This window comes from Apostichopus japonicus, chromosome 1 (genome assembly GCF_037975245.1).
Source record: "Apostichopus japonicus isolate 1M-3 chromosome 1, ASM3797524v1, whole genome shotgun sequence".
Classification (NCBI taxonomy): domain Eukaryota; kingdom Metazoa; phylum Echinodermata; class Holothuroidea; order Aspidochirotida; family Stichopodidae; genus Apostichopus; species Apostichopus japonicus.
Window position 1 is genome coordinate 4,247,745 of NC_092561.1, and position 21,827 is coordinate 4,269,571.

At 37.0% G+C, this 21,827-nt stretch overlaps 1 protein-coding gene across 6 annotated transcripts in view; it reads left to right on the forward strand.

Moving 5' to 3' along the window:
* Positions 1-21,827, forward strand: part of LOC139959656 (synaptotagmin-6-like) — an 84,788-nt gene that overhangs the window by 57,937 nt on the left and 5,024 nt on the right. For 5 of the 6 annotated variants that reach the window (XM_071957485.1, XM_071957555.1, XM_071957772.1 and 2 more), the window contains 2 exons: positions 1,935-2,845; positions 9,817-9,937. In XM_071957485.1, coding sequence (XP_071813586.1) covers positions 1,935-2,845; positions 9,817-9,937 — 1,032 coding nt within the window. Of the gene's footprint in view, positions 1-1,582; positions 1,710-1,934; positions 2,846-9,816; positions 9,938-21,827 lie in introns of those variants that run through there. The other variant, XM_071957852.1, reaches the window with a different exon arrangement.

Here is a 21,827-nt window from a genome sequence, read left to right on the forward strand (position 1 = left end):
TTCAATCTTATAATAGCTCATTTTGGTTTTTGATTTTCAATATAGTTATTGTACGATATAGGATGAAACTAAGACAGCATGTTACGATTCATCGTTCATCATCAGAGACAGATGAATCAATTAATTATATGTTTGTTTTCTCCGGTAATCTACAATTATAGCAATGAATGGGGCAAGGCATTTTACTATCACTTGATGTCACAATATATGCTCAGTGTCTTGTCTTAACCAAATATAGTTTAGAATATTGTTTCGTACTGCATTGGATATTTGGTCTTTTTAAGATTGTTTACAATAATAACATTCGCCCAAATAACAACAATTATATGGCAACATTTTAAATATGAACGTATACGTATATGCTTTAGTTCTGTGATTGTTATCATGAATATGATGAATGTGAAATCCACCGAATACGAGATTTGTGATGAAAAGTTTTATTTCTCTTTTTCTACAAATGGACTATCAAAGTTAGCTAGAGAAGAACACTTCTGGCATTTTATCTTTCACTTACTACACCAATTCCTGCTTTCAACACCCCTGTATATCTCTCTCCTGCTTACACCATTTTCTGCTTTCAACACCCCTGTACATATCTCTCCTGCTTACACCATTTTCTGCTTTCAACACCCCTGTACACCTCTCTCCTGCTTACACCATCTCCTGTTTTAACACCCCTGTACACCTCTCTCCTGCTTACACCATCTCCTGCTTTCAACACCCCTGTACATATCTCTCCTGCTTACACCATCTCCTGCTTTCAACACACCTGTACACCTCTCTCCTGCTTACACCATATCCTGTTTTTTACACCCCTTAACATACCTCTCCTGCTTACACCATATCCTGCTTTCAACACCCCTGTACAACTCTCTCCTGCTTACACCATCTCCTGCTTTCAACACACCTGTACACCTCTCTCCTGCTTACACCATATCCTGTTTTTTACATCCCTTAACATACCTCTCCTGCTTACACCATCTCCTGCTTTCAACACCCCTGTACAACTCTCTCCTGCTTACACCATTTTCTGCTTTCAACACCCCTTAACATACCTCTCCTGTTTACACCATTTCCTGCTTTCAACACCCCTTTACATCCCTCTCAAGCTTTCACCAATTAACATCTCTTCTCGTTTTAAATCCAACGGCTGATTCTAGCACCCCTTCTGAAATCGGCAACTATTTTAAATCCCATCAATGTCTTGTCGGGCGTTTCATATGAACTAACGTGTCTTCATATAACAACATTACCCTGTGTGAGAACTTACTGTTCGTAACGCATGATTTATCAAGAGCGGTTGGCAGGCGTGAGGGCCGCCCAATTCCCCTCAGCTGGCGGCTTGATATGTAAGATGCCTTAGTCGTATGTTATAGAGAAGATGCCACGTAATTAAGACTTTGGACTAGATGATTAAATTATGACTTGAAAACCACAGAAACGATTGCTAAATCGCTCTCTAATGAACATGGTTATACTGTACCCTGATTGGTGGAGATGACACCTGTTGGTGACGTTGGTATTACCATAGCAACAATTGTAGCAATTTTCTATTTGCTTGGAGGTATAAACTTGACAATGGAAATAAGGGAGAACGGCAGAAGAATACAATCAACTGTTTGTTTAATATCTAATTTGAGCTGTTTAGAGATAAGCTTCGTTGAAATTGGTAGTTGAAAGAAATTACCTTATTGAAACTTGTACTGAAGGTAAGTAACTGATATGGAAAGACTTGATCGGCTGTACAGCTTCAATAACTCGCTGATACTTTTCTCTTACCCTGGCGTGCATAACATTAAATCATGTTGCAACTTCTGTTAGCGATACCAGCACGGACTATACGGACGATAATGAGTCTCGCTATATTTCTACAAACATTAAAGAAATCATTAAATCATCTAATCGCACTTCATTCCTTCATTCTTTCTTTGCAGGTGTACGGGTGCCTCTCCGGTCCATCAGTATTCCAATCTGCTTCACAGGGGTGATACTCCTTGTAGCGTTTTTCGTGGTGTATTGCACCCGACGTATCAAGCAACAAAAGGAAGGAGCTGCTGAAGTTGTGACCATCCATCGCAAACGTTACGTATCTAATGCATACGACTCTGATTCAGACGCCGAGAGCGTCATGAATTGGCAAGGCCGAAGTAATGCCACAAAGGACCGATCGGAACCTCACAGCGGGTCATCGTCCCCGACACTCTCTACTGGGCGGACCCCTCCTCAGCTAAGTCCAATGAAAATACTTCCACGGCAGGCAACGGTCCCGCTGTTACAGCGCCAGAAGCAAGAGACTTTTCGTCAACAACGGCAGCTTTCCCTTCAACTCAATTTAGCAAATATAGAGTTCTCTGTCAAGAACCTCAGTACAGCAAAAAGGTCCCAGTCCTCTTCATTAGGTTCCTTGAACCCAGACTTGTACCAGGACAAGCACGTAGAAGAATCTACGGAGGATAGTTGTGGCCGTCTCTATTTCAGTTTATTCTATGACCATCCTACGGAAACTCTTAACGTCCATATTTACAAAGCTACCGATCTGACAGCCAAAGACTTTTGCGGGACATCCGATCCATATGTCAAAATTTATCTTTACCCAGATAGAAGGAAAAAGTTTCAAACCAAAGTCGTTAGAAAAACTTGTAATCCGGAGTTTGATGAACGATTTGCATTCCAAATTCCCTACAATGAATTGTCAAAAAGAACTCTGAAGTTTACAATTTATGACTTTGATCGATTTTCCAGACATGACTTGATAGGTGAAGTAACACTTACTAACATACTGCAAGATCATGACCTTGGAGTAGAAACAGAATTTATTCGCAACGTTGTTAAAGGATCCGGAGCGGTGAGTTATTAATTATTGATGTGTTAGCTAGAATGCTTGTGCCCCCTATTTAATCGCGCAATATAATTTCGTCACATTCGTGCTTACAATAATGCTAAGATTAAATGAAGGCATATGTATATGTTCATAAGTTGGTGGAGCTTGTTAAGTCGCCTGTAAGACAATAGATGGTCCAGATATGATGTGTTATTGTGGTTTACTATTCATAAGTTGATGCCAAGAAGCTTAAGTGTAAGTATCCAACAAAATATCTCGCATATCTCAGTTTAACAAACAAATGGTAGCAACCGCTATTCGGAAAGGCAAATGTTAAGGATATCATTTTTTTTTCCAGTTTCTCCAAAGGCATCAATCGTATTAATGCAGCAGTACTCATGTGTATCTATGTTACTTCTGGTCATTATTGCACAATTAGTTTCTGTTTCTACCCCTCGAAGTTTTGAAATGATTTATATATTGTATAACAGACGTGACGACATAATTACTTCCATTTATACCATCAAGCTGAAGATCGAGTATATACCTTAACCGTGCTTATTGCGTTAGCATCAGAGTGATATACACACCAATGCAATTATGCGATTCCTCTTTGAAGTTACCTTCATCTTTCAGTGACAATATCACGTTTTACTTTCTTTAACATAATTTGGAAATTGCTCTCAATTTAGCATCTCAAACCTATCGATAGCTTTATATCTAACAAACGTGACGGAGATAAAAACACCACGAAAGAGAAAACCACTTTTAATCAACTTGAGCAGTTTAGAGGAATATTAAAGAGAATTGAAACCATCGTTAGACTGAATTTTCCTTAGATTTATATCATTTGAAAAGCTTAAGCTGCAGTAGTTTGGTCTGGAAGGTAAGAGGCTTATATTTCTAAAGCAAGAGCAAGTCTTTACCCAGAAGTTTAATAATGTATGGAAGACAATTTAAAACTGTCGGTGACAACAAAAGTCCTTAATTCCCATTGCGTCCTCATTTAATTGACTATAGGATGGTATAATGACTCTTGTTATTGATGACTTGATTAAGTCGTGCAGTTCCATACAAATGAAAGAATACTAAGTCACACTCTGAGATATAATCCATCTCTATCACCTCAATAAACATCAGGGAACTGAGACTAAATTATGTTAACACTATATCTTTTTCAAATTTATTTGTCATTGCGACTAAATTTTATTTACTTACTGGGACCTAGGATATTGGAACACCAGTTAAGGTAAATTTTAATATTCAGCTTCTTCTTTATCTCCTGCTGCTGTAGTTATAACACCATCATAGTAAATATTCTATGCTATTTGTTCTATGCTATCTGTTTACAATGAGTCAGCGAATCTAATTCCTTGCTGTTCAAAAGTACCTCTTAAATTGCAAACCTTAACATATTCTGAAAACCCCGAATGTGGTCAACTATAGGATCAGAGCCGTATAAGACGCTGTTAATGCTACCATAAAGAATAGGTTATCAATTAGATTTTCAGTGATATACTCGCTGATACTTATTAAAACTTTAAAACAGTTTCCGAGAAGTCCTTTGATTTTCTCTAGAAACATTAAAAGGAAATGAGATTCGTAATTTAGCAGGCGAATTAACCCAAACAAATCTAATGTTTGTATTTTGGTTTTCTGTAAACTTGGAAACGTATAACCAATCTCGATGAGGGACCGGGCCGTGAGGGTATTGGTGCCTAAACCCGGCAACATTAGCTTTAGGATAAATAACGTACAACCAATATGGATGAGGGACCGGGGCCGTGAGGGTGTTGGTGCCTAAACCCGGCAACATTAGCTTTAGTTTACACTTAACTTCACGGCCAGATAGAAGTACAGTATTCGAAGAAGCAAACACATGTAGTAAGAATTGGTCCTAATTGCTTTATTACGTAGGGACCTACGCTAACTGATCCATATTAACATTGAACGATGCAATTGAGAAATTCAAAGACTAAATTGTACTTATTATAATTTTTACAATATAGCAGCGCATGAAACAAAATTAAATTGGGACATGAATCACAATATATTTTAAATGTTAACAATTTATCGTTCCCTTACCGTTTCTCACCAATCCAAGGAGTGCTACACTTTCAAATAGTTTTCTTCACTCTGATCAGAAACTTTGCGTTCTTGTGTGGTATATTAATGAGAGATAGATTAATTAAAGAAGTTTGTCAATTGTCCGAGCCTAGTTTCTTGTAACACACGTGTCTTTGTCTGCCCGTCTATTCTCATCCGCAATGCATCTACAACAGCTTCATGTCTAGAGCAAATCAATTGTCTAGTCGGTAACACTAATTTGTGAAAGGTAGGGTTTTGAACTCTTGAAGTGGGAACCATGTAATGCGCCTCATTAAAAGAGGACAGATTTTCACAGGTAATGAATGAGTTTTTCACTCAGCTGACACCAATTCACCTCTTGAGTTCCTTTCCCAATTCCTACTTTCAACATAATTGTGCTTTACAAGTTTACACTTATTAGTATAATCCAATCATTTAGATAAAGTCAATCTTCTCTAAAAGTGAGATTCTGGAGGTGAGAAAAGTTTCAATCATATTGAAGACAAGAAAAGTTCCTCCAACGAACTATAAATGAAAGCAACACGTACTGAAAGCTTCTCATTTATAATTGACAAATAAACCCTTAATTTAATATAGGTATTAATCATAGTTAAAATATAGATATAATAGTAAGAAGATATGACAAATTTTCCGATCTGTTTATGCCGTGATCGTGGTAAAGGTCAAAATATTAATATGACAAATCGACTTGTTTTCCATGTCTCCGGGAAGTTTAATACAAGTTGGATGTTTCCAAAGCTTTCAATTACACTGGTGCTTCTATTATGCAACACTTTTCTTCATCTGTAGATAACATAGTTTGTACATCAAGAAAGAACACAAGGAGATTTGCAGTTCAATTTAATATCCACATTTTTTTCATTTATCTGATGTCGCCATGTAAAAGCTTTCATGAAATATTGAGAAACTTTTAAACTTGATTTTTTGGCAATAAAATATGTCGTCAGGAATTGGTTTCGATTAATTTACAGCAAAATTGTGATACCAATTACTTGTTCCTCTAAGATTTGATAAGTTGAAAGAATATGGGGTGTAAATATCAATCTAAACTGTAGCAGTGATAATTCTGATAGATGGTAGAGGTTCACATTAAATGCAGTGCAGGCAATGTGTCATGATTAAACTTTATCCGTTCGTCAGCTTGTTCGGATAACTGTTGGAAGGCGCCTCTGATGTTGAAAGTTCTAAGTAACTAACAATACGTTCCTTAAGAGAGATATTTTATATCCTTATATCATCCGTGTTCGCATTGATCTTTCAATCAGATTTATAATGTCTCGATGAGCCGTTTAAAGCCAATTTGTTAGTATAGTGCAAGAAAGTACTATGTTATGTAAATGTTCACTGTGAATCTTTAGTATACAGCCATTGTCGTGTGTTGAACTATCATGTCCCTCTGCAGTAAGCTATATATCATTGGTGTGTCTTAACTTCTTTGTAGTAGGCACATAGTGCTTAGTATGATTTTCTATCTCTAACTTTACTATCCTTTTCGATTTTCTGTAGATATACTGAATTTACCGTCAATGCAAACTGCTTGTGTTATTTAAAAATTAGTTATTGTAAAATTTAACATCAGTCGATGCATTGGAAAGACAACTAACATAGAACTCACTGTGAACATTAATAGTTGTGTTTATGAATGCCACTTAACCACAGTATCTTAAAACTTATACTATTTTTGGTTATATTTTGATTTTCATATTTTCGTCTCGTTGTCTACTTATACCGGATCATATTTTTTTTACCGTTCATTCACCTGGAAATTGAAGAGTTTTACTGAAAAGCAATTTGGGCCTACTTTTACAATATAGTCAGATAACGAGAAGGTTTGATCAATTTCCACCAGGGGGTATTCTCTTGGGCACCTTAATTCTCAGCTCGAACCAATCAAATCAAAGTTTACGGTTACACCGATATCATGGTATACACGCGTAATATAGGGCCGCAAAGGGCTTACTTCGATATTCTATAAACCTCTTAAAGTCCAGAGAAATATAGGCAAATTAGTACACAGTTTACTATCCCGTCCAACAGAGACTCCCCAGCACGAAGACAAGTAACAGCGTTAATGAACAAAGTAGCGAGTTAACGCAGTGGTCTTTGGTGTCTTAACGTCTGCAAACAAAACAAATTACAATTGCGGTATAGTACCTCTGTAGTATCTGTTCCCTTTCGTGGGGAATGGTGATACACACCTGACGACGATCACAGTCACACTCTCGATGCAAGGGGACTGGGGTTGAGAGCGGATCAGTCGTTCAGTAGTTTGTTTACGTGCCCAGGTTCTCTCCTGGGTGACTTTTCTTGTAAAGTATATTGTGGTTAATACTCTTGAAACATCCAAACGAATTATGACAATCATCTGCAATATTGGTATTAAAAATGAAAAAATAGTAGGTTTAAGTTGGACGAATAAGTATTCAACAAGAATGGGATGTATTTGGTATATATATATATATATATATATATATATATATATGTATATATATATATATATATATAATATATATATGTGCGCGCGTGTGTGTGTGTATGTATACATTACTGTATGCACCAAGCCAGTTGTGTTATGGGTTGGCTCATGGTATGGCAGGCCTAATGGTGAGATTGATTTCCTAGCGTAGCTTAAGGTAAACCAGAACCTTGCATAAACAACACAAATTAGCTTAAGTTGATACGTTCAGTCAATGGACACAACTTCATCAGGGATGTTAAATGTGGCAGGATCTTGCGAAACTTTGACACGGGTTGGAGAATTTGTTATTATTAACCTATTGGCATTTGTTAGAAGTAAACATATAAGGTTTAGATGTTGCTCCAAGTCGGTTTTGTGATGAGTAGGTAACTTTGAGTATAGATGGGTATTAGGTCTCCATTAGGGTAACAGGATTGCGAACGGCAGCCAACATTACACATCATGTATAGCCGACACAAATATTTGTGAGCATATACATATTTATTGGCATTGTCTAAAGTTAAACCATGAAGTCAATGTAAATACCCAGTTCCGTTATTCTAAGAGAAGTTGAGAATTTAATCAGTTTGTAGGACTATCGGCAATATTTATATTCTTCAGTCAGTACAATTATTCAATGATCGACACCACCTAGTTATTAGTTCATGTTACATCAGTCTTTAATAAATATCACTTTAGTCTTTTTACTAAGAATGCAAACTCATTACTGAATATTACGGTCTGGCGTTGAGAGTCGTGTGAGACTCAATGTATGAAGATATAAGTCCCCATTTGGTAGGTGGGTCGGTGCTCTGTGAACTTAGCTATATTACATGTTATAACAACCGATATATTGGAAGTTTACATCCATAATTACATGTAATAGCATAATGCCGCTTCGATTGTCTGTTACTCTGGTAAACAAATTTCAAGGCATGCGCAAGATACAGCTGACAGATGAACGATAACTTCGACGAATAAACTGCCTAAAGGGACGGATTGAACCCATAGGAACAAGAAGTAAAGAACGCCGTTTGAGCGAAAAGCCATCTATCCCGGGTGAAGCCAAATTGGATTATAAATCGTTTGTTCCGAGCACTAGCAAGTATGCTTTAAGGAAGGTCGGATCGACGGAAACATATTCAGATGAAATTTACGTTCGCTGAGGATTTACCACGTTGGTGTGTCATATTTCAAATAAAACCTGTAATACATTTGTACCAGACAATTTAATCCACTCGCGTTGTATTTGTCACCTGAACACGATTTTGCCCATCGCTCATTATCAGGGAGTTGTTCCATAACAACTCCCTGCTCATATGATATGTTGAATTTTGCGTATCTAGTATGGATGTAACTTTGACAGGGAGCTAGCAACTCACTCGTGAAAGTGTCATGCAAATCACAAAATACCCTCCAGTGTTAAACACAACATCCATTAGCGTTCGTAGCTACAGAAACGGCCAGAAGCAGTTACTCACGTGCACAATGTTTTGTTTACACTGAAGAATAGAAATTCAATAACAATATTCGGGGCTTTTATGACCATGTTGTTTAACATCTGAATTTCGTTGCCTTCAGTTGAATGTTGCGAACAGAAGCGAGTGTCCTTCCTTAAGTGTTGAAGCGAAAGCAAATCGATTTCGAACAATTTGCTTTCAAATATGCCAGATTCACATACATCTAGAATCATAGACAACTCGCAAACACAACACAAAGTTCTAGGCTTTCTCTCCAGCCACAAATCAAGATGTATATTAAGAACAGTTAACTTGCTTTGTGATAGAAATAACAAATTTATCACATTTCAAAATGACAAAACTGTTAGAACACGCAACGAAATCATATCGAGATGTTTTATGTTTTCATATAGTTGAAGCATGCATGTCAGGGGTAACAACATGATATGTCGATACAGCATGTCGCACGTTCTGCCGGCGCCCAAGCTGGTATATGTAATTGCACGTACCGACAAAACAGAGGTGGAAACGGAAGCAAGTCCTCACGAATGTGAAGGGAACACATAAACAGACGACATTCGGCTAGAGTGAATAGTAACCTTGTTGATGGCATGCGTCGTTAAAAAGCCCCCCCCCCCCACCCACACACACACTCACAACTAAAGAAGATAATAGCGTGGGACCAATCATAAAATTGAATGACTTATGAACGTTTAGCTTCACTGGGATATTGTGCTTTAGTATTGTTACGCTACTACAAGCAAACGTCGATATTCTTTTGAGTATATTACAAATGTAATGCAATACAATGAACACAGAACAATGTAATCCGCCCAGTGCGTTCAGATATAAAATTATTAACCCAAGATATGAATACCGACTGCATATCATGTGCGTTGAAGAGCATCAGCGCCCTTAAAAACACAAACAACATTGTCCATTCTTATGGTTCTTTGTCTTCCTTACAGGATAAAGTGGATCTTGGTGAAATTCTTTTCTCTCTTTGTTACCTCCCGACCGCCTGTCGACTGACACTAACCGTGATTAAAGCGAGGAATCTTAAAGCTATGGACATCACTGGAGCCTCAGGTAAGGCACTGTTTATGATTAACCTTTGACCTTATCAACACAATACCAAAGACTCATCAAGGTTTGTTAATTTGATCACACTTGCTTTTTCGAGTATGTTTTAAAAGGATACTCTGGTGCACGGCTAAAGTTACACAACACAATTGCTAAGTATCTTCTGAATCTATAGCTGAAAACCACACGGTCATAGCATTTTGTATCGCGAAGATATGAATTATTAAATGAAATTTGTACAACATTAAGATAAACCTTCAGTACTAACGTCACTAGCAGGCCTATACCAGTTTACGATCGAGTATAGAGCTTCATATGATATTACGTTTCTTCTCTTCGGAAACCTCTGAATTGAAGACTCCCTTTAATGAGTAACATACGCAGTTATTACGATTGTCGCACATTTTACTTTCTTGTCTTCTCGGAGATCCCTTGGCAGTTCTGTGGTACACATTAAATTCAATTACAGTCTATAAAGACTGGTATCTTAAGACTGGCCTCAACACTTAAGGGAATAGCTTCAGCCATATAATAATAATGATAATATAGGTAAACATAATAAAATGTAATGCAAGGGATAGCGGAATACCATAACATCACTATTGAGGTAACTTAATACTAGTACTCACGATATAGAGATAACAAGAGGTAGGAGTGTTAGCTCAGTGCATGGTTAGTGGTCAAGGGCGGCGGAAGCACTTTTAATCTGGGGGGGGGGGGGCACCGACATCAAAGGGCACTTTGCAGAAATTCGATTGGACTGATGCAGCCTTATATTTAGTACCCTTAATAACTCTTATTGTATTATCTTATTTGCGTATACACATCACTCCATTACCCCCCCCCCCCCCCCCAAGGAAAATATGCATACTAGCACTGCAATATCCAATGTGCAAATTGGGAAACAAGGAACAAGTTTTCTTTTGAGACAAAATGAGGTGAAAACATGCTAGTTGCTAATGTAGGAATCTTCCGAATTAGAGTTTATTTCTTGTTAATATCTTAACAATTATTTTCCATTCGAAATAGCTTTGAGTTTGACCCACAGAAATTCATTGGAAGTCAGGGGCGTAGCCAGGATTTGCAAAGTTGTATGCACGACTATCTGAGCGGAGCGCCACCGATTGGCGCGGAGCGTACAAGAAAATTTTTGGTTTTACAAACCCCTCAGATGGCCGGAAACGGCCTTTCCCGAGTGTTCATTCTGGTTCCCTGGCCTCTTGCTAACTTGAGACACCTCAATTTTTATGTAGAAAAAGGGCACATTTTTAACCTGAGGAAAAGTGGGGGGGGGGGGGGGGCACGTGCCCCGGTTCCGCCGCCCTTGTTAGTGGTTAACGCAGGTGCCTTTCAATCATAAGGTCCTCGGTTCGAGTCACTCCAAGATTAATGTATGTCGTCCAGTTACAGAGTTGTTGACAATTAAAAATTCATATTCATGGACGTTAAATATGAATCTAAGAGACTGACTTCGGTCAGTTCGCAGCTTTGATAAGCCAATGAGGCTTCTTTGCGAATTCCTGATGGCAGGAGGATCTTAAATACATACATACATGCAAGAACGCTACCTTCTTACTAGTACTTACGATAGATAACCAGAACAATACCTTTATACTAGTAATTACGATATAGAAGTAACCAAAATACTACCTCAGTACAAGAAATTTTAATATAGAGGTAACCAGAATACTACCGTTATACTAGATATACAAGTAACCAGAACACAACCTCAATACTAGTACTTAAGCTATAGAGGTAACCAGAACACTACCTTAATACTAGTACTTACGATATAGAGGTAACCAGAACACTACTTTAATACTATAGTAATTGCGATATAGAGGTAATCAGAACGCTACCGTAATACTAGTTATTACGATATAGAGGTAACCAGAACACTACCGCAATACTAGTTATTGCGATATAGAGGTAACCAGAACACTACCTTAATACAAGAAATTATAATAAAGAGGTAATCAGAAAATACCTTAATACTAGATATAGAGGTAACCAGTACACTATCTCAATACTATTACTTCCGCTTTAGAGGTAACCTGAACACTACCTTAATACTATAGTTATTACGATACTGAGGTAACCACAACAATACCTTAATACTAGATAAAGCGGTAACCAGAACACTACCTCAATACTAGTAATTACGATATAGAGGTAACCAAAACACTACCTCAATACTAGTTACTATAACATAGAGTAAACCAGAACACTACCTTTACTTCAGATGCACCTTAACTTAAACTTAGTAAATAGTTGACCTTATTGTTATCCTCACAGTAGAGGTTTAACTGAGTAATAATATCAACACAAAACTAATATATCAAAATGTTACTTAACGATAACAATACAGCAGAAGAACTGGATAGGTGTGCTTTTTACTTTCTCACGAATTGATCAAGATTGAATCACCATTTGGTCCAATTAAAATGTTTCTTGTCGGTTTTTTTGTGATGGTCGAATGATATTCATAAAGATTACCTTGGTTATGAATATTCATTGAAGATAAACTACTGATTAATTACTTGTCAAGTAACTGTCACCCGAATTGTCATTATGGAGTCTGCTATACGAGTAAAGTATCATTCTCTGAAATTAAATAAGATATTTTAATGGCATACTTATAGAAGTCTAATCAAAACAAATTGAGCTCTTTGCTAAATACTTTTGTAACAAGCAACTTGTGGATAAAGTATAAACAATAGAGATAAGAACGTTCGTAACTGGCAAAATTAAATTGAAAAGTAAATGAAATTATATCCAGCGGATGAGCTTCTATATTCAATTTGTGAGGTGTAGTTGTACATTGAGTTTCTAATTGGTGTGAGAACACCAAAAACCTAGTAATGCCACAAATATTGGATTCATTGCAAGAATTTAAAGATTTTAGTTTAAGCATATGTAATACACTTCACAGGAAACTTGACATATGTATAAAAACTCCCCAGATGCTAATCGAATTATCATTAAAGTTGATATAAAGACCTACTTATATGACATTTCATCTTCAATTTAAATAAAAACTATCGTAATCCAAAAATAAATATATAGCTAACGTTCATGCATGCGTATTACCTTACACTTCACCTTGTAAATCAATAGAGGGTGCTTTAAGCAATAATATATACATCAATAGAAAGTACTTCAAGCAATAATATAAACATCAATATAGTGCTTTAAGCAATAATATATACAATGGATATAACACATACGGAGTGATAGGCAACGTATCGGCCTACTCATCTCACCTGAGGCCTGAATAATAATCATAGATACAAAAAAAAAAAAAAAACCCAACTTTAATATAAGCTTCGATTTTGTTTGCATTAGTTTATAATTGTCGCTGAAATGACATCTCTTTTTGGGTTATACTGCCACATTCCACCGCGAACAACATAATGTTAAAGATATGTCATTTCCCAAAAAGTTTCCAACTAGGCAAACCGTAATGTAATATTCGCAGGAAATCGTTTCACGTCTCCCGGGTGTACTTCTCAGCTATTGAATTTGCATTGCAAATCAGATAACAAATGGTAATTTTAATCTTCAAATAATCAAGAGTTCCACTTTCAAGTAGAGGATTGTGGAAAGATAAACACGCAGCTCGCTTAAAGGTGAATACAAACGACCAGTTACAATGGTTTATTATTGATTTTTTTTTTGGTAAGACTTTTGCAGTTAAGAGAATGGTCTATATACAACCTTGATAATGGTATTTAACTTTAATTGGTTTCTTTAACGATCATCATAGTCTCATTCATTTCGACCAAAGTAGCCAGTGTGTTACGAATTGATGATGAGGCCGTCACTAAGATCATCTAAAAGTTTCAGTTTGAGTAACCAACAGTGAAACCTTTATGATTGTCAATTGGGTATTTAATCTTCCTACTGCACCCCCCCCCCCCCCTCACACCACAACAAATAAGTGTAATATTTGAACAAACCTTCGGAAAACTCAATTTTATGATGAGGTATAAATCTCTTTTATTCTAAGGCTTAATATTCCATTTTTCTGTTGGCACGTATTTTTTTCAAGGCTCGTAACCTAATCAAGAGTGAATACAATTACCAATCAGATATAAATAGAAACCATTCATATGACACAAACATTAAATTCTTCTAAGGTCTGTTCAGGGAAAAACAGCTATCTATGCAATATAAAATTGTATCACATATCAATCCTAGCATTACCAGAGTCTCTTCAGCTTTGACAGAGTTCTCTATTTTGCCTCTTAGAGAAATTTACTCGATACTTTACCTGAATGACAAATTTCTCCGTTAAGTCCGATCAACAAGAAAGTCGATTCCTGGAAGTTAATAAATTCGTCAACTTCCAAAGTTTCTTATATCAATCTGATACTTTAAATAACCTTGGCTGACACAGATAACGTAAACAGTTGAGCCTTAATACCACTCTAAATGCCACTGATTTACCTGCATGCTACGAAAGCACATGAAGTCAACCTTTCACTAAGAACAGCTCATTTTAGTTAATGCACCTGGAAAATGTTGCAAAGATACCAAAGGGTGTGTTCCACATACCCGGGATGATGTAACTGGCATTCCTATACGTTTTGGCCTGCGAGAACATTATATTCGAAGGGCAAATCCCTTGTATAGAGAGGCGGTAACCTGCAGTTACTGTAAATCAATTACCATAGCGCTAACTTTAATAGCAATTACCACATGCTAAAAGAAAATTTGTGGTCTCACCAAACATGTAAGCCACCTTAAAGATGTTTAAACCTTCCACATACTCTGAAACTACTTACAACATGTAACGTAAAAGCTATCAGAACATTTAAAAATAATGTGTTATCTTACCAAACATGATAGCCACCTTATGGATGTTTAAACCTTCCACATACTGCTCACCAAACATGTTAGCCACCTTATGGATGATTAAACCTTCCACATACTGCTCACCAAACATGTTAGCCACCTTATGGATGTTTAAACCTTCCACATACTGCTCACCAAACATGTTAGCCACCTTATGGATGTTTAAACCTTCCACATACTGCCCACCAAACATGTTAGCCACCTTATGGATGTTTAAACCTTCCACATATTGCTCACCAAACATGTTAGCCACCTTATGGATGTTTAAACCTTCCACATACTGCTCACCAAACATGTTAGCCACCTTATGGATGTTTAAACCTTCCACATACTGCTCACCAAACATGTTAGCCACCTTATGGATGTTTAAACCTTCCACATACTGCTCACCAAACATGTAAGCCATCTTATGGATGTTAAAACCTTCCACATATTTTGAAACTACTTACCATATGTGAAGTTAAAGCTATAAGCACTTTAAAAATAATATGTCATCTCACCAAACATGTAAGCCACCTTATGGATATTAAACCTTCCACATACTGCTCACCAAACATGTAAGCTACCTTATGGATGTTTAAACCTTCCACATACTTTGGAACTACTCACCATATGCGACGTAAAAGCTCTAAGCAATTTAAAAATATTGCTTCCGCACAGAATAGTTGCTCATGATATCTGTATTTTTGCTTGCTGCTGTGTAAAGTGTATGGAATAATACTATTCCGATCGATTCTTCTAACCAAATATTCCTTAAGTTTTAGTGATATCAATGACTGGTAACTGCTATATATTTCGGTTACTAATGTACGTCAGACAGTGAGTGTTACTTTGTCCCAAGAGATTCGAGGGATTTTCAGTATCAGTGGCATTTTGTTTACTTCAACTGGAAGTACTAAAGAAGCGGAATTCACACGAGGCTCTCAAATACCTTTAGAAATATCGTTGTATTTATGTACATCTAATCGCCATCTTGTAGAGTCCATGTATACCTCAAAGTAATACTGAACTTGTTAAGTAAACAAGATCAAATAGTGTTTTGATAATTCGGACCACTAAGGAACCACGATCTTTCAAAACCTGCTACTCACATTGTAAATTAATGCCGAAGGGAATACAGCAGAGTTGGGGCTCAGTTGATGGCTTTGCTTATGTATGGTTGTAAATAACACTAGATTGTAAAGTAACATAAAAAGGGAGCGAACATAGCATGATATAAACTATCATTAATTCTTCACAAATGTCACAATGTATCCTGAGTTCATCTGACTCTGAATTTATGCTCTTAAAGCAGAGAAAACTCTTTCTAATTTCCGTTTCTGTTTGCTCTCAATTTTATAAGCATATACTCAAAGTGGCCATGGCTTTCCACATTTTATAACGTTTAGCAATTAGATTCTCACGTTAAGGCAAATACATCGATACACATATCCCTCATTACCAAACACCTCACCATATCAAAAGGTCATTTACACAGTTACTTTCACAAACTTGAAAGTAAACATTTCGACGTACAAAGTTGGAGGGATAAACGTTAAGGTATGAACTTGACGAAATTAGATCTCCACGTGTTTTTCCCGGCAGCAAATCAAAACAAGTTCAATGAATGTGATTTTTTTTTTAGACATTTACAAAATGATTTATAAATTTCAAATTTCTAAAATGAAAACAAAATATATTTTCTACCATTTCACAGTTTTGATGTTCTTTTAAAGCTTTTACGGAAATTTCATTCTGATAGATGTAAATTATCAAAGAGATAAAGTAAAAACATATTACTAAAAGGCACGAGATGTTATCAAACTTGTCAGAGAATTGAATTGCAAATATACCATTTGTCGAAATGAACAGTCAAATCAGCCGTGCAAGCAATGTTTACCCTTCATTGATCAACGAAATGAGATTCATTGATTCAGAAAAACTGTCTGTCGAGTCTCCATTCACCCCAAGAGGTTCGTCTAGACAAAGTAAAAAATATATTCACGACCATCCAAGAACAGCAGGGTATTTCAGTGTATTGTCTGTTACAGTTAAGTGACATATATCACCGTACGTGCCTGGAATAAATCTGACGTTGGACGATAGGTGTATCGGTAAAACAGCTCCAATTTAATACAATTATATGAACAAGTCTTCGGTCAAGCAAAGGTATACATGACGCACTGCAGAAGCAGGTTTTAGACGTTAATCTCTATATAGTAGCTAGTTTGCATTGCAATACCAAATACTTACACTCTTGAAAGTAAAATAGGGCTAATTTAAAAAAAAACTGATAAAACTTACTTTATGACACTTTCAGGCCTTTGCCGCACATAGCAACTACAGTGAGTGTATGACACACGATTCATGTAAATTTAATGCAGTTGCTTTTAATATTCCTAAGTACCCAAACATACAAGACTAAATAGGCCTATATAGTATGATTCAAGTAGACTATACACGCAATACAGTAAGGTTGAATGGATTCACGTGTCTGACTGTTCTTGTACGCAGTACAGTAAGGTTGGCTGGATTCATGTGTCTGATTGTTCTTATACTCAGTACAGTAAGTTTGGCTGGATTCATGTGTCTGACTGTTCTTGTACGCAGTACAGTAAGGTTGGCTGGATTCATGTGTCTGATTGTTCTTATACGCAGTACAGTAAGGTTGTCTGGAGAACGTTTCTGATTGTTCTTATACGCAGTACAGTAAGGTTGGCTGGATTCACATGTCTGACTGTTCTTGTACGCAGTACAGTAAGGTTGGCTGGATTCATGTGTCTGTCTGTTCTTATACGCTGTACAGTTAGGTTGGCTGGATTCATGTGTCTGATTGTTCTTATACGCTGTACAGTAAGGTTGGCTGGATTCATGTGTCTGATTGTTCTTATACGCAGTACAGTAAGGTTGGTTGGATTCATGTGTCTGATTGTTCTTATACGCAGTACAGTAAGGTTGGCTGGATTCATGTGTCTGATAGTTCTTATACGCTGTACAGTAATGTTGGCTGGATTCATGTGTCTGATAGTTCTTATACGCAGTACGGTTAGGTTTACTGGATTCAGGTGTCTGATTGTTCTTGTACGCAGTACAGTAAGGTTGGCTGGATTCAGGTGTCTGATTGTTCTTATACACAGTACAGTAAGGTTGTCTGGAGAACGTTTCTGATTGTTCTTATACGCAGTACAGTAAGGTTGGCTGGATTCACATGTCTGACTGTTCTTGTACGCAGTACAGTAAGGTTGGCTGGATTCACATGTCTAACTGTTCTTGTACGCAGTACAGTTAGGTTGGCTGGATTCATGTGTCTGATTGTTCTTACACGCAGTACAGTAAGGTTGGCTGGATTCATGTGTCTGATTGTTCTTATACGCAGTACAGTAAGGTTGGCTGGATTCATGTGTCTGATTGTTCTTATACCCAGTACGGTTAGGTTGGCTGGATTCACATGTCTGATTGTTCTTGTACGCAGTACAGTAAGGTTGGCTGGATTCATGTGTCTGATTGTTCTTATACACAGTACAGTAAGGTTGTCTGGAGCGTTTCTGATTGTTCTTATACGCAGTACAGTAAGGTTGGCTGGATTCACATGTCTGACTGTTCTTGTACGCAGTACAGTAAGGTTGGCTGGATTCACATGTCTAACTGTTCTTGTACGCAGTACAGTTAGGTTGGCTGGATTCATGTGTCTGATTGTTCTTACACGCAGTACAGTAAGGTTGGCTGGATTCATGTGTCTGATTGTTCTTATACGCAGTACAGTAAGGTTGGCTGGATTCATGTGTCTGATTGTTCTTATACGCAGTACAGTAAGGTTGGCTGGATTCATGTGTCTGATTGTTCTTATACGCAGTACAGTAAGGTTGGCTGGATTCATGTGTCTGATTGTTCTTGTACGCAGTACAGTAAGGTTGGCTGGATTCATGTGTCTGATTGTTGTTGTACGCAGTACAGTAAGGTTGGCTGGATTCATGTGTCTGATTGTTCTTATACGCAGTACAGTAAGGTTGGCTGGATTCATGTGTCTGATTGTTCTTATACGCAGTACAGTAAGGTTTACTGGATTCAGGTGTCTGATTGTTCTTATACGCAATACAGTAAGGTTGGCTGGATTCATGTGTCTGATTGTTCTTATACGCTGTACAGTAAGGTTGGCTGGATTCACATGTCTGACTGTTCTTGTACGCAGTACAGTAAGGTTGGCTGGATTCACATGTCTGATTGTTCTTGTACGCAGTACAGTAAGGTTGGCTGGATTCACATGTCTGACTGTTCTTGTACGCAGTACAGTAAGGTTGGCTGGATTCATGTGTCTGATTGTTCTTATACGCTGTGCAGAATGTTTGGTTGGTTTCACGTGTCTGCGAATATTCTTATTCGCTGTACAGTAAGGTCGGCTGGATTCACGTGTCTGGTTGTTCTTATACGCAGTGCAGTAAGGTTGGCTGGATTCACGAGATTAGGCAGGGAATTCTTGGCTATTTTTAGTCAATGGCAATATACAAAATATTCACCAGGAGGATTTCAGGATTTTAGGCACTCAAATCTTTAGAGACTTTGAAACTTGATTATATAAAAGTATTAACTGACAATATTTCATATAATATTGGATAAGAGATAAACTAGCGCATATTTTAGTGAGCCTAATTTTTGTAAAAATGTAAAGGTACGTGAATTTGTTTTGTCGTCAAAGAAAACAAAACTGTGTGTGTAATTTGCTTGAGTTTATTTTATCGAATTCTAACTGGACAAGAAATGTTTGACGACACCGCGTGTTCTTAAAGTTAATTCACACGTTATTTATGTCACAATTTCTGAGACAAAGTGAACAAGTGTTTGCTGAATTAAATGTAGAATATTGTTAAAAATGGAAAAATTATTTCAGTCTGGTGTTTAAGTTTTAACGTTTTATGAAATGGTAAAAGTGTAGAGCAATTTCAAACCATTTTCTATAATAGTTTATATATGGCCATAGTTAATGCTTACGGAAATCCGATGGGGGTTGAAATTCGAACTGCGAAGGGTTCCATAATGTCAAAAGTGATAATCCAAACTTCATAATACAAAAAAAGTGAGCTCTCCTTCCAATCACATACAGCTTAAAGGCATTTTATACTCAGCAGCTTAGAGTAAGCTTAATGGATGTTGAGTGGTCTCAAATCAGACCAAATTAGGCTAATGGCCTCAAGACTTCATAAGTTCAGAAAATAAAAATGTAACACTTGGTTGATAAATAGGTCACAAATGAATACTAATAAATATTCAAACGCTTTTTTTTCAATTTAAAAGTGTCTAGGACAAGATACGATGGCAATATATGAAAAACTGTCCACAGTAGCATGAACCTATAAAACCAAATAGATCCTACAAAAAACCGACATATTCTACAAAATCGATAGATTCTACAAAACCGATAAATCCTACAAGAAACGATAGGTCCTACAAAAACCCAATAGATCCTACAAAAACCGTAAGATCCTACAAAACCGATCAATCCTACAAAAAACGATAGGTCCTACAAAAAACGATAGGTCCTACAAAAAACGATGGATCCTACAAAAAACCAATAGATCCTACAAAACCGATAAATCCTACAAAAACCAATAGATCCTACGGAAACCGATAGATTCTAAAAAACCGATAGTTCCTACAAAAACCGATAGATTCTTCAAAAACCGATAGTTCCTACAAAACCGATAGATCCTTCAAAAACCGATACGGTAGGTCATACATAACTGACAGGTCCTACAAAAAATCGATAGATCCTACATAACCGACAGGTCCTACAAAAAATCGATTGATCCTACAAAAACTCATATATCACAGACAACAGACACCACGAGACTCAAAATTAATTGATCTGCCGATGATAATATTGATGAATTATAAAATGAATAAATCTACTATAACCGAATCGTGTAACATTAAACAGTTATAAGAAACTTTACATGTCAATCTGATGAAGGGGGAAGGGATATTGCCGTACCGGACATGTCACCTCAATATTATGTTTCTGCGGTAATTCATGCACAATACAGGCGAGAGTGGTTACAGTATTTGGTTATATGGGAAAACAAACTAAGTGATACTCGTATACAGCTGAAGACTTTGGACTGGTGTGAGAGGCTCTGGACGGAGGGTGTTTTAAATCTTCAAAGTGATGTGGACTCTTTAAGTTTTTGTAATATTTCTCACTAGGTAAACCCTACCCAGCAATGGTTTAGCTGACACGTTGGCCATTTATGGCATCTTCAATTTCCTTATCATGACCATGACGATATTTCGCTATGAGAGCCTGAATTTCTCGTCGCTTGTAAACAAACCTCTTTACTGAGTAAATAATTTTCGGGCTCTGCTCATGGGAGGCCTAAAGTGGTCTTTAATTGCCTCAATTGACCCAATTTGTGCACCACAATTTCTTCTATATAGTTACTCTGACATCAAAGCCACGAAAACAGCTTTGATAACATATAACATAAAGAAATGTTCTACTGGTGTTTTTTGGCACTTTTTCTGAGAACACTTGGGCGGATTTACATATAATCTATATGGTGTACGCCACCTTCAGAGATTGTGGGGGAGGGGGGTGGGAGTATTAAGGGGCGGAGGACCGTGGGTGACTGCTGGTGTTTTGACCCGAGCGTGAAGAGGCGGAGACGGGGAATAATTGTATTCCTCCCTTTTCCCAAGGCTTTCTCAAACACGGATTGGCATTATGTCTAGTGCAGAGTAACAAAGGTAGTAAGAGGATAGTATAAAAGTACGCTATTTGCGTTGTCACATTGGGCTGCATACAAAACACATGTGAAACAATTCGTTGTATTGAAATGTGTATCAAATGTAAATATCTAAATTTTGAGAAAAAAATTGGAAACTGTTATCAGTTGTTTTTAACTTTGATGACATTTTAACTTGTGAGTCATTCCATTTATAAGACGGACAAGAATTCCTTCGACAGTAATTAGTAATTATGCCTTAATAACCCCCCCCCCCCCCTGCTCCCTCCCCACTTTATTATAAGTATATCTAAAATTTATATTAACAACAATAGAAAAATACA